Raw genomic sequence first — 14475 nt, forward strand, 5'->3', positions numbered from 1 at the left:
GGGAAACAAGCAGGGAAGGAGAAGGAGAGGAGGAGGAGGAGGGATTGGTTGCACAGAACAAATTAAAACTCTGAAATTTTTTTTTTTGTTTTTGTTTTTGTTTTTTTGTTTTTCAAGACAGGGTTTCTCTGTGTAGCTTTGCGCCTTTCCTGGAACTCACTTGGTAGACCAGGCTGGCCTCGAACTCACAGAGATCCGCCTGGCTCTGCCTCCCGAGTGCTGGGATTAAAGGCGTGCGCCACCACCGCCCGGCTCGAGACCTATTTTTTAAAGAATAATTAGGTGCCAGGTGGTGGTGGCACACGTCTTTAATCCCAGCACTAAGGAGGCAGAGCCAGGCAGATCTCTGTGAGTTCCAGGCCAACCTGGTCTACAGAGTGAGATCCAGGACAAGCACCAAAACTACACAGAGAAACCCTGTCTCGAAAAACAAAACAAAACAAAAACAAAAAACAACAAATAATAATTAGTCTAGGCGTGGTGATGCACACCTTTAATCCCAGCAATGGGGAAGCAGAGCCAAGCAGATCTCTGTGAGATCAAGGCCAGCCTGATCTACAGAGCAAGTTCCAAGACAGCCAGGGGCTACACAGAGAAATCATGTCTCTCAAAAACAAAATAAAAAAAAAAAATAGATCAAGGCCAAGCGTGGTGGTGCATACCCTTATTTCTACATTGCTTGGGAGACAGAGACCTGGTAGATATTGGAACCCTGATACCTTCTCTTTTTGCATCCTTGCTGCCATGTAGTAAGTAACCTCCTCTGCCACACCTACCTAATATGTTAGACTGTCACTCAGGCACAAAGGCAGTGGTACCAAGCAACCAAAAACACCATGACAGAAAGCTGACCAACAGATGCATGTTGAAATACTTTTTAAAATATGTATGTGCGTCACAAGCACACCTAGTCCCCAGGGGTGTTGTATCTCCTGAAGCAGAATTATTGATAACTGAGCTACCCTGTGGGTGCTAGTAATCGACCATGGTCCTCTGGAAGAGCAGCCAGTGCCCTTAACCACTGTGCCATCTCTCCAACCCTGGTATTTACTCCAGAAGTCAAATTTGCTTCAGAATCAGGAACCTGCTCTGTAGACCAGGCTGGTCTCAAACTCACAGAGATCTGCCTGCCTCTGCCTGGAATTAAAGGCATGCTCCATGGTGCTTTGTGTTTTATACATGTGGGCTTGCTGCAGTTTCATAAATCCTGGCAGAAGACATGAGGCTACTGGATCAGAAACTGAGGACTTTACAGCAGTATTGGCTGATTTTGTGTTCCTTTGTTTCCCATGCCCCAAATCCTGAGGGTCCATATTGTAACAGGTTATATTGTACAGGACAACATTTTAAGATGTTCACTTTGGTACCAAGCCTACTTTTTCTGAAGGAGACATTACCTTATCAAACCTCAGGATTCACAGAATGTAAATGTAAATATGACATGGCACAGGTCAAGAGCAGCCAATGGGTTATATTTTTGGCAGTGTATGTACTAGAATATGTATGTAGACACACATAGGATTTGTGGCAGATTGCCTGTCACTCATGTTTGACACACTATTGGCTAACCTTGACTTACCTTTTATGCTATTCTGAGGGCTACAGTTAATTTAACCAACAGAAACTAGAGTCAGATCCACTCAGATATTTCATTAAGGTTACCATCAATCAGCAAAACTCCTCAAAGGCCCAGCTGAAGCCCCCTGCAGCACTGATCTCAGGTACACACTCAAATCCCAGACAGACATGTTGGAGTTAAGTCCCTGCAGGAGTAAATCTGAATTTGCAGATAACCACAAGGAGTTGTAACTTACAGAGCCATGTAAACTACCCAAGACCACTCACGTGAAAAGCACACTGGCCAGGTTGAATCAAGATTGTGTTGGTCTTTGTGTGTATATTCAAGTTTGGACGTTGTTGGTAATAGCAGAGGGCACAGCACAGTAGTCCACCAGCAAACCGGGTGTGATGCCTTTAATTTGGGTGACTGTGGGACTAAGGATAGCATGCCAACTGGAAGTTCTGCCCTTCAGGATACCTGACAATGCCTAACAACATTTCTCTCACAACTAGGGTGTTATTGGCATCTATCTGGTGGGTAGAGACCAGTGACCCTGCTAAATATCCTACACTGTACAGGGCAGTCCCCTACCTAGTGAACTCTCTGGTCAAAAATACAGATATGCTCTTTATGACTGTGAGTCTCTGGTCTCTTCTATGCATTGTCACAAGGTAAATGGGCCTCCTCTGCCATGTTTGCCATGATGTACCTACCATGTCACTACAGGCCCAAAATAATGGGGCCAGTTGGTCCTGGACTGAAACCGCCAAATAAATCTGAGCCCAGATAAACCACTCCTCTTTTCCACTGACAAACCTGAGGTACTGTTTGGTCATAGAAAGCCGACATCCCTTTATACAAAACCAACATGAAGCCAAGGCTGCTGCTTTTCCAAACATCCAACTTTTTTACTTTCAAGTCTCATGCACAATGAATGAAAGTGCTGAACAGACCAAGGAACTTTACTGGAGGTCTGTATGCAATACCTCTACAGGTGGCAGTGTGAGACTGCCAAGTCTTGTTTGTCAAACAAGGCATCTTTCATGTAGTAAAACCTTTAAACATGATTAAGTTCTAGGAACACTTGTGACTGAACTCTACCCCATAACACTAGTTTGTTCCATTAAAATTTTTTGAGCATGGTGGCATTTATCTGTAATTCCATCAATTCATAAGGATAAGACAAGAGGGTAAGTTAGAGGCTGGCCTGGGTTACATGGTAAACCCGTCTTATGGGACTGGAGCAATGGCTCAGCATAAGGCTTTTGTACTGGATTGGAGCTGAGTTTCCAGCACCCATAGCAGGGAGTTCACAACTGCCTGTTGACTCCAGCTCCAGGGGATCAGGTGTCTCTGGCCTGACCTGTAGACACATGCAAACCATATACATGTAAAAGAAAAAAAAAAGTAAAAAACATGTCTTGCCCTCCCACATCCCCTCCAAAAACCAACTTTCCCAATAATGCCCTAAAAATGGGAGCCTCCACAGTGGAACACTGAGTGTTTTAGTGCCCAAGCATGTATACAACGTCACTTTTAGCAATGAAAGGTTGATGCAGCACCACGGGCATATAGGCATATACAGTCCAAGCTACTTGGAGGTTGAGGCAGGAGCATCTTGAGTTAAAGGCCAACTTGGGCCACATGGTAAGATCCTATTTAAAAAGGTGACACAGGATAAAACGCCAGAAAAAGACTAGAGGCTGTAACAACAGGCTCCCAGACCATCATAGTCAAACTCCCTCACAAAAAAAATAGCCAATGCTACTAAGAGTGACCTGGAAAATCTCTACTACCCCCAAAGACTTAAAACTATATACAGATGCTTCTCCATTTATTATGAAGTTATATACCAATAACATATCCTCATTGTTGAATACATTGACACACTTGGCCCTGTCTACCTAAACAGTTGGGACACTTGCAATTAGGTTCACAGTTGCATGAAATCAATGGACAGAACCCAATTTGTAAGTACTGAATGGCCCAGGTAGTTCATTGAATACACATGTGCAAAAAGTGCTAGCAACACAGCACACTACAGTGCAGGGTTGCTCCCCCTGCAGAACATCACCACACCACACGAAAGCAGCCAGGAAAAGATCAAAATCCAAACCATGATTCTAGAACAGACTGTATCTAAGTCAAAAGCCACTAAGCACTAGCGATAAAATATTTAAGACGCTCAAAGAGCCTAGAAACTTCTGTCTCATAAGTGATTTTCAGGCCAATTTTGGTTGGTTTCAGGCCAATTATCATTCCCATAATCCCAGCACTAGTGGGTAGAAGCAGGAGGATCAGGAGTTAAGATCACCCCAAGGGTACACAGACTATCTCAAAATAGGGGCTGGAGAGTTGGCTCAAGTTTATACAAGAGCGCTAGCTGCTCTTCCAGAGGAGATTAAATCAAAGACCTATAGATATTCAAGGTAAGTTTTCATTTGCCCCATGGAGGTACTTGTTATGAGACTTTCAAGGTGGCTTATAGGTAGGCTTAAATTTTAATTCAATTTAAACAAGCCAAACCATTTATTTACACGTATGTGCACTACATGAATGGCTGGTGCCTAGAAAAGGGTGTGGGATGCCCTTGAACTTGAATTTTGGACGGTTGGGCCACGTTGTGGGTACTAAGAACTGAACCTAAGTCCTCTGCAACGAGCAGCAAGTGCTCTTAACAGCTGAGCCACCTCGAGCTCCTGGCCCAACCCTTCTCAACTCCTTTTTGTGCCTTTCCAAATGAGCCCTTTAGAGTACTACCCAAATCATTACTCAAAGATGTAGCAGATTTATTATGTAAGTAGGCTTGCCGGGCGGCGGTGGCGTACGCCTTTAATCCCAGCACATGGGAGGCAGAGCCAGGGAGATCTCTGTGAGTTCGAGGCCAGCCCCGTTTACAGAGCAAGATCCAGGACAGGCACCAAAACTACACAGAGACCCTGTCTCGAAAAACGAAAAAAAAAAAAAAAAAAGAAAAAGAAAAAAATATTTTCATGGGCTGAAGAGACAGCTTAGAGGTAGAGATAGCTTAGAGGTTAAGTACACTGGCTGCTCTTCCAGAGGTCCTGCGCTCCATTCCCAGCAACCACATGGTAGCTCACAACCATCTATGAGATGATGTCCTCTTCTGTCATGCAAGCATTCATGCAGACAGACACTGTATACATAATAAATAAATAAATCTTTTAAAAAATAGTAAGTAGGCTGCCTGAGCTACATATACCAAGACCCTGTCTCAACTCACACTTTAGGGCTGGAAAAATAGTTGTGATAGTATTTGCTTGCTACCATGTCCAAGGCACCTGTTAATACTGCAAACAAAAGACCATTTTAGGATGCCAAATAGAAAATGCCCAGAGGGTACAATCTGGTAATACTTTCCTTGCAAAGGCATAGGCTAAAAGTGGGGGAGGGCCCTACTTAATGAAAATTAAGAAACCGAGTTGTCTACAGAAAATCAAGGGACCCCCATGAATCCTAACAATAACTTTCTGGAACGGCATGGTGGGAAAACCTAAATATAGCACATTAAAAAATGGCCAGGCCACAGTGGCGCATGTCTTTAATCCCAGCACTGGGTAGGCAGAGGCAGAGTTTGAGGCCAGCCTGGACTAGAGTTCCAGGACAGGGCTACAGAAAAACCCTGTCTTTGGAGGGAGAAAAAAGTGGTCAACAGCAGAGAACTTACCTAGCATGTTTAAGCCTGAGATCTGGATGCTCCCTAAGCATCACAAAACCCTAAAAACTCAAGTATTCAGTCTGGAAGCTCACCAACTGTTGCAGTCTCTGACCCTCAGCACTGCCTGAGAACTTAGAACTACTTGGACCAAAGACTTGAGGATGAAACCCAACAAACCAAATGGCTTAAGAACCATCCAAAACTAGCCTATAGAAACACGTCTGCCATAAATCAGTGAAGGGGAAGATGAACAGGAAGCTCACTTACACAACTTAGGTAAAACAGCTCTCTGAACAGGTGAAGATAGGTTTCTTCTGTATCCCCAGAATCTAATCAATATGTATATGCATAATTCAGCTATCATTTGGCTTAAAGGGGCTTATTGGGAAATGTTATCATTTATATTATTTTCTACAGAGAAAATATTTTACTGTTTAAAATAACCCTGGACTTGTGAATTACAACCTATTTTTATGTTAAAAAAAAAGTCCAAAAAATTAAGGCAAGGTCTCCAGCTTGTCATGAGATGTCCTCCACCAAATAGAGCAAATAACCCACACCCAGCAAATGCTAAGGAGTAACACTGCCATGCTACAAAAGCCTACCTACATAAGCCTTTAAAAACAGATAAAAGAAACACTGCTGTGGGATGTCTTTCTGTGTGCTGTGAATGTGTTGCTGATTGGTTGATAAAAAAGCTGTTTGGAGCCGGGTGGTGGTGGCGCACGCCTTTAATCCCAGCACTCGGGAGGCAGAGGCAGGTGGATCTCTGTGAGTTCAAGGCCAGCCTGGTCTACAGAGTGAATTCCAGGAAAGGCGCAAAGCTACACAGAGAAACCCTGTCTCGAAAAACCAAAAAAAAAAAAAAAAACCAAACAAACAAACAAGCTGTTTGGCCAATGGCAGGGCAGAATAAGGTTATGAGGTACGTTCAAACTGAAGAGAAGAAAAGGGTAAGAGACATGAGCCCGCCACTGAAGGAGCAACAAGATGTCAGCAGACCAGTAAAGCCAGACATGTGCCAACATAGACTACCAAGAAGATTGGGCCATAGACCATACAGTTCGTAATTAATATTAGTATTAAGCCTCTGAGTGATTATTTTATAATTGGCTATGGGAGCAAGGGTGGGAGAGATCAAACTGCAGGGCAAGGCAGGACCAGAGAACTTTCTGTCTACAAAACACCCTTGGAGTTTACTGGTTTCTTTTCATTTGCCTGATATGGTGGAGCACATGCCTTTAAATCAGAGGCAGCCAAATCTATTGGAGGCCAGAGATATACAGTAAGACCCTGTCTCATTACTTTTCCAGATCACTAAAATACATAACACCTTCTAACAACTTAATGGATTAAAAACCCATACAAAAGGTCACAAGTTCAGCAGGTCACATTAAATAATGCCTGATTCACCAAGCTTTCATATTTTAAAACAATGTTCAGAAGCAAACCATCATCACAAATAAGACTTTTATTTGTCACTATTAAAAATCTGGATTTCAAACAGATTCTTGGACTGGTGGTTCATATCCATCCGCTCGTTCAACTTTAGCACCTGTCTCATCACCGGTAGCTTTTCCAGAACTACCACCTTCACCATGGAGCTCCATGAGTTTTCCCACTAAAAGGAAAAAAAAAGAATCTTTTATAAATAAGTATCATAACTAAAACAATGCGCTTCCACAGTACAAATACACAAGAAAACAGACCATTATCTTGCTCTAAAATTTTACATGCAATGCTGGGTGGTGGTGGTACACACCTTTAATCCCAGCAGAGGCCAGCCTAGCCTACAGAGTACCAAGACAGGGCTACACAGCGAAACCTTGTCTCAAAAAAATTCCATGTACAGAGCTGAAGAGTTGGCTCAGTGGTTAAGAGCACTTGCTCTTGCAGAGGAACTGGGTTCAGTTCCCAACACCCATAGTTAGCTTGCAACCATCTGTTAACTCCAGTCCCAGGGGAACTGAAGCCCTCTTCTGGACACAAAGTCACCAGGAATATACATGGTGCCTATATATGCATACAGGCAAAATACTATCAATCTATGAAGTTTTAAACAGTCATTTAAAAAAACGATGTATCTGTGAATCCTCATTTTTCACTTACATTCAAACTTGGGTTTCTTCAGCATTTTTACTTTTCTAACGAAGACATCATGAAGAGGATAAATGGACTGGCAAGCCTTTTCTATGTCTTTCCCAATGCTGTCTGGAATCCTGCAAGACCAGTGAACTTTTAAAAAAACAACCAAGCAAACAAGAAATCCACCAAAGTGTAGTTTCTCACATAAGCATTTTTCTTTACATAAAAAAAGAACCTTAGAAAATATCTAATGTGTAACGCAAGCATCCTAATTAAAGATGTTTATATTATCTAGCAACAAAATCAGCGCCCTCCTTTTTTACATAACATCCTCTTAGCCATTTGTATTCTGCATGGGAACATCAGAAAAATGTAACAGTTATCAGTGTATATCAACTGGGACCGAAACATTTTCTCATCATGTATTCCCATACATTATTATGGAAAGTTTTGTCTATTATTTATTGTATATCTAACTTAACACACCAGTGATTTTTAATTAATGTCCAACTCTACGTTGCCACATACATCTTCTCTTACAGAAAGATGGTTCAATAGGCATTCAGGATGTAATTAAAGGAGGAAAAAAAACCCACTTACAATTTATTAACCACTTCCTTCAAGTCATTTGTCTGCACTTCTCGGGTCATGATTTCCATCATCTTCTTCCGGATCTGGCGGACCTGCTGGTGCTGTGCATAAGAGGTCTTGCGTATCTGGTTGTTGCGTTTTTTAGTGAAACCAACACAGAACAGACGGAGCAAATAACCATCAGTTGTCTTGACATCCACATGAGCTTCAATCATGGTCTAGGGAGAAAAGGATACTGTAAGCTCTAACAGTTTGTTTTTTTCTGAGACGGGGTCTCACTACTAGCTCTGGCTAGCCTCCCCTGTTTGTGTGCACCAGCTCTACCAACCTTTGCAGCAGTTTTTAGGGCCTCAACCAATTCTTTAAATGCTAACATAAAGCTTGGAATGTCAAACCCATTATGTGACATAAAGTATAAATATCTAGTTTACACAACTTCCTTAAAATGAAATTAAGGATACCCCAAAATTCATTCTCTAAATGATTACTGTCATCTCACCCTTTACTTCTGTATCTATCAATGCCTCCCTCCCCCCAAAAGAACAACTTTGGAAGTCAAGTTCTAAGACAGCATACACAGGATGAAACCACATGAATTTGTTTTCATCTTTTCAAAAGAAAAAAATAGGTTGTGTGTGGTAGCTTTAATCCCAGCACTCCAAGCAGGAGGCAGAAAAGATTGGATCTCTAATAAGAGTTTGAGTCCACAGTGGTCTACTTAGCAAGTTCCATCCCAGTCAGGGACATATAGTAAGACCCTGTCTCGGAGGAAAAAAAACAAACAAAAAAAAAAACCCAATGACAAAATAGGCGAGATACAATGACACATTATCTACAATCCTTCACTCAGGATACAAAGGCAATTTATAAGTTCAAGGCCAGCTTGGTCTACATAGCAAGCACCACACCATAACAGGCTGGAGATCCTTTCTCCAAAGGAAAAAGGTAAAACTTCTGCTGTAAGAGCATTTTTAATTCTTTTTATTCCAAACTAAAGCCATGCCAAGGACTTAAATACATAATCCCACAGCTAGCTCCATATTAAAATTAAAAATCATAATTGGGACCATATTTCCATCTTTTAAAGGGTCACTTTAGTGGCAAAATGATTTGATCTCTGCATTTTATAAATTATATACCTTGAGTTTTAAAACATACCTAGTATCTGCCATGAGTGGTGGCACACACCTTCAATCCCAGCACTCAGGAGGCAGAAGCAGGTTCTTTGTGAGTTTGAGGCCAGCCTGGGCAGCAAAGTTAGACCCTGTCTGAAAAAATAAAATAAAATCTCAAAAAAAAAAAAAAAAATCTTGACTTCCACTGCAAAAAGAATGAAGAATGTACCAATATTTATTAAACAACTTATTACTTCCAGAACTGTAAGGGAATGTCAGAAAAACATGTAACGGTAAAATCAGTATGTTTCATTTGGGACCGAAACATTTTGTCATCATTCATTCCCATATACAATTTGCCAATACTGTTACCTGGACACATCTGAATGGTCATTTCCTGAATCGATATGGTTATTGATTTCTGTTAGTCAATCACCTGCATCAGTTATCTCATCTTCACAGCTCAATGAGCTTTTACAATAAAGAAATCAAGCTGCTAAGTAAGCTTGTTACTGACCAAGGACAAAATAAATGGGGACTGAATGATATTAGCCCCACACCAGAAACTCTACACTGTTATTCTTCACCATCAGAGACAATCAAATTAGCTAGAGCCACCTCTTCACTATAAACTCAAATGATGGCAGCCCTAAAATATTCTCTGAACTGGCAAAGCTGCTCCCTACCCATGTGTCCTTTAACAAGTAAATATTGGGCCAGGGGATGTAGCTCAGTATGTGGAAAGCCATAGTTCTACCCCCAGCACCCAAGGATACACAGCATCTTGGCCACAATTTAAAACTTTGTCAGCCACAAGGGCAGGAGAGGAAGAACTCAGACAAGTGGGCGAAAAACATTATTTGATCAGCTCTGCTTGCAGTTTTCATCTAGTAGCTAGCTCAACAATAATATAAACAGCATGGGAAAAATAAAAACTGTTCATTCTTGGAGTTTAAGAAAAAATTGTCATGACTTACTTCACTGACATATAATAAACACAGGAGGACCCAACTCTGGGCTGGTGCTTAATACCAAGAAAACAATCCAAGGCTTGAAATGAAATCCAACTCTCCATTCCATGTTTTGATCCTTCCAATCACACCACACGCACTACATGCTCAAATGCAGTCTGGGGTCTCACCTGCCACTTTTTGACCATGGAACACATTTTGTCCCGGGTAAGATCCATGCCATGGAAGTTAGTCAGACAGTTTTTGCCCTGAACATCCTCAGTAATTAGCTTGAATTTTCTAAACGCAACTTCGTCATTCTGTAGATCAGCAAGGCTCACTTCAAACACACGACCCTTGAGGCCATCAGATGCAATTTCTACAAAAGAACCAAAGATCCTGTTAACTTGTTATAAAAAAAATCCACCTAGACACCAGTGACTTACTGGCAATACCCAACCAATCATTTCTTGGTTAATTCTAAAAGCACCTCCTTGCTGCCACAAATGTACGAAAAACTAGCACCCCACATGCCAAGCCTGAAACCACTGGGCTTATTTTCCCATCCTAGGACACATGCAGCATCACAGGACACATGCAGCAGGTTGAGGACCAAGCAAAACAATTATACAGTACTCACTGGTTCCTTGAGTCCTCGTGACTAGTGTCTTTCCAATGTTTCTAATATTGAACATAGCCGGAGCTTTCACATCATACCAATCTTTCTTCGAAAATGGATCAACCCTGGATTTGAGAAAAACAGGCAAGCTCAAGCTTCTTGGTGAATCCTAAGATTACTACTGCCAACTTTAAACGTCCCTTATCCTCAATACTTCTGCCGACATAATGTCCCAGGTAGAATCTTAGATCGGCTTGCATTTAATACAGAATGACGCCCCTCGCCGTGAGGGGAGCTGGCTTGTCTGTCACCGGGACAAACCGGTTAAGTTGGAAGCCATGCCTTCTCCACTCCACAGGCAGGAGCACATACTTCCTCGGAACCTGAAGCTCTCGTGATGTTAACCAGTCCCTAACCGGACCAAGTGGTAAGCAAGTGTCAGGAGCTCCCAGGCTCCATGAGGTCCCAGCACGGGAGTGACGTGGGGTCCCCCATGCAGATGGACCACCAGGGTGACTGCCGAGCGTCCAGATGCAGGAGAGGCACTAAAAGTGCCGCGGGCTTCAAGCCACCCAGGAGCCCACCGTGCGCCAACACGCGAGCACGCAGTCTTCGCGACGGAAGCCCGGCTCACACCCGGCCGTGGCGGGGAGAGGCAGGCAGGCGGCCGTCCGTCCGGAGCGCACCGGCCAGCGACGTCGCCGCGCAATCCGCCCCGCATCGTCCCCATCCGCTCCCCGCTGCAGCCGAGAACCTGCCCACCAACTCCTGCGGGACCCAGAGACCGGCGCTCCGCAAAATCCACCACTTACACTTTCTTCTTGGCTCCCTTCTTGCCGCCTTTCGTCAGGCGCTTGTTCTTGCCGACCGCCATGGTGCTGCGGAGAGGGCCAAAAGGGCGGAAGTAGAACTCGCGCGAGAACTTACGCGAGCGGGGCGGGGAGCGCTGTCTACGTGACCCTTGCTCTTTCGCCCTTCCGGCTTTCACAATCTCGCGACGCTAAGTCAGCGGCTCACTTCCCCCGCCCCACCCACCGTGTCGCGACAGCGCCCCCGTGTGTCGGGAGGCCGCTCAGCGGGCCGCGGGCTGCCTGGGAGGACAGGAGCGCGCAGGCCCCGCCCTGGTGCACACATCAGGTTTCCTATGGTTTCCGTTGCCCTGAGGGTGGGAAGTTTCCGTACTGGGAGATGCCTACTGAGCCGTCTCCTGTTCTGACATTGAGGGCATGTTTCTTCCCTAGAGCGTTGGCTTCGAATCAGAGACAGCAAATCCATGTTCAAGCGGTGCTTTGAACAGTACTTAGCCCTCCGACCTCTCTGGCCTTGGGTTCCTTCATGTGTAAAATGGGAATAATGATATGATCTACTTCAAAACGTTAGTATCATTAAATAAACATAACGCCGGGCATGCTGCTCCTGTCCTGCGTGTTGATTTGGACTCTGATGAGACTCGCGTATGGTTGTTCTGTGGACAGTCTTAGCCGGGGGTGGTAAGGCATGTCTGCAATCCCAGAGTTCTGGAGGCAGGAGGATAGCAAGTTGGAGGACAGCCTGGAAGTATATGGTGAGTTCCAGACCAGACTGAACTACCTAGCCAGACAGACTGGGCCGGGTGACCGTGGGGGAGTGTATATATTTCTTACCCATCAACGCAAACAAAAAGCATTTCTGATACCAACTCCTGCCCAGTTTGTATACTTCCTATATATCTCTTACACATTCGTAATCACATTTTTATTGCTTTTGTGTGCCTATGTGTGTGCATGTGTGCCCCTCTAGCCTGTGTGTGGAGACCAGAGAATGACTCTCGGGAGTTGTTTCTTTCATCCTGTGGGTACAGGGCCAGAACTCAGGTGGTCAGGCTGAACTCAGGGTCAGGCCTCTTCAGGTTCCTTTACCAGCTGAGCCATCCCACCATTTCACGCCCCCCTGGGGGGGGGGGTGGGATGGGGAAGTGTTTGGGTTTTTTTTAGTAGAATGGGGGACTAGAGTGACTTAGTGATAAAGCCTCAGCATGTCTGCGGCCCTGAGTTCCATCCCCAGCACTTCAAAAAGGCACAATGGAGTTCAATCCTTGGTCCTAACTGCCCACCAATTTTCTCAATGTACAGCCCCCTTCCCCATTTTTATGTTAGTTTTTTCAAGACAAGAGTCTTGCTCCATAGTTTGGGCTGACCTCAAACTCGCTTCTCATGCCTCAGCCTCCTGAGTGCTGACATGCTCCAACACATCCAGTTTAACTGTACCAGCTTAGTAAAGCACGGCCTAGTGGGCGGTCACCTCAAGAGTGTAGCCCTGTGACCTGACCTGTACCGGTTTGGTACTCAGTTAGCAGTGTATTGAGTTCCCTTCTCTGGCCAAAGCCAAACAAACAAACAAAAATAAATAAATAAAATTAAAAAAACAAAAACAAACAAACAAACAAAACACAAAAAACAAACCAGTGACCAAGCCAGAAATCAACTCCCTATTCACCAGGGTCCCAAGAAGTTTTAAATCTTTTTTTTTTCTTCAAAATATATTGGCTCTGATTTGAGAGGAGGGATACTGTCATGTTGCCCTATATTTGGGAAATGACAAAATGTCCCATTTCCAGTCCGACTATAAAGATAACATATACCCAGCTGTCAAGACTAAATACAAGAAAGGCGAAAGCTGTATAGTTAAGGGCACACCATTAACTTTAAAGGAAATCATGGAGCCAGGGGTGATGGCACACCCCTGAAAACCCAGCGTTCAGAAGGCCAAGACAAGATTCTTTGAGGATAGCCTGGGCTACATAATGAGGTCTATCTCTGAAGACCTAGGACTGGAGGTGTTGTTCAGTTACAGTGTATATCTAGAGTGATCAAGGTACTGGGTTCATTCCTCAGCACCATAAAAGAAATTGTGTGTGTGTGTGTGTGTGTGTGTGTGTGTGTGTGTGTGTGTGTGTGTGTGATGGAAAATACCCAAAGAAGTAACAGGGAATATTTGACTAGAACTATTGTTATTTCAAGATGGAGTCTCTATATGTAGCTTAGGCTTCTCCCAGACCCCTGGCTTAAAGGACCCTCCCACCACAGGTTCCCAAGAATCTAGAACTCCAGTCATATTCTTCTGGCATCTAGCTGGAATGTCAAGTTCTTTTCGGCCATCGTTGTCTTTGCCTCCATCTTTAAGGGTGTGTGTGAATCCAATGTACTTGAAATTCCCTCCTTGTCAATAGGGGCCTTTCTCCACAGCTCATTCACTCCCTCTCCTGTAAATGGGTCTCTCATACCATCACAGCTCCTCCATGAAGCAATGCCACTGAATGGACACAAACTTCACAATCTGTACCATTTAACTTCTCAACAGACATTTGATGGGACCCGAAGCCTCACTAATCATGGCATCAAGATGCTCCTCACCTGGACTTTTCCTCCAGCAAGGAAGCCGATCATGCAATCCTTCTCTGTTAGAGAACCTATCTGTGTTCCCATCAGTCATGTTCAAAGCTCTCGAACTCCCCAGTCTGTGACTGGCCATGCCTGGCAAACACATTGGACGTTGTGCTCTGGGAGCTTTCCTTTGCCCTCAGGCTCTACTTGATAGTCCTTAAGTCCCATCACAGCCTTCATAGCCACAGCACAGCTTCTACTCTCCAAGCTTTTAAATCTGAAAATCCCCTCTGGATTTCAGCTCCTACCTCCTTCCGCCCCAGCCTTCTAAATCAGTCTTCCTAAACGTGTAATCCCATCTGCAGTCCTTCAGTCTCTCCACACGTCTCAGCTGTCTGTAGTCTCCTACAGTCCTTCTTTTATAATGGTGTGACTATATTTAACACTACTCAAGTGTACCCTCAGAGAGAGTTAAGATGAAGCCAGGAACGTATGCCAGAGACAGAGCATTTG

The 14475-nt window shown here is 44.0% G+C and overlaps 1 protein-coding gene and 2 non-coding genes across 3 annotated transcripts; all 3 read right to left on the bottom strand.

Moving 5' to 3' along the window:
- Window positions 1-6693: 6693 nt before the first annotated feature.
- Rps3a (ribosomal protein S3A) lies at window positions 6694-11545 on the bottom strand. The gene is made up of 6 exons (XM_052731448.1): window positions 11413-11545; window positions 10622-10725; window positions 10173-10360; window positions 7926-8134; window positions 7350-7459; window positions 6694-6861 (listed from the first exon to the last, which is right to left on the bottom strand). Exons 1-6 carry the CDS (start codon window positions 11472-11474, stop codon window positions 6740-6742), a joined length of 795 nt encoding a protein of 264 aa, XP_052587408.1. The 5' UTR covers window positions 11475-11545; the 3' UTR covers window positions 6694-6739.
- Window positions 7684-7752, bottom strand: LOC128106793 (small nucleolar RNA SNORD73). Its single transcript, XR_008216841.1, has one exon. It is a non-coding gene; the product is annotated as a small nucleolar RNA SNORD73 (small nucleolar RNA).
- Window positions 9303-9375, bottom strand: LOC128106792 (small nucleolar RNA SNORD73). The gene has a single exon (XR_008216840.1). It is a non-coding gene; the product is annotated as a small nucleolar RNA SNORD73 (small nucleolar RNA).
- Window positions 11546-14475: the final 2930 nt, after the last annotated feature.

The sequence above is a fragment of the Peromyscus californicus genome, unplaced genomic scaffold (assembly GCF_007827085.1).
Source record: "Peromyscus californicus insignis strain IS unplaced genomic scaffold, ASM782708v3 Scaffold_9__1_contigs__length_137607984, whole genome shotgun sequence".
Lineage (NCBI taxonomy): Eukaryota > Metazoa > Chordata > Mammalia > Rodentia > Cricetidae > Peromyscus > Peromyscus californicus.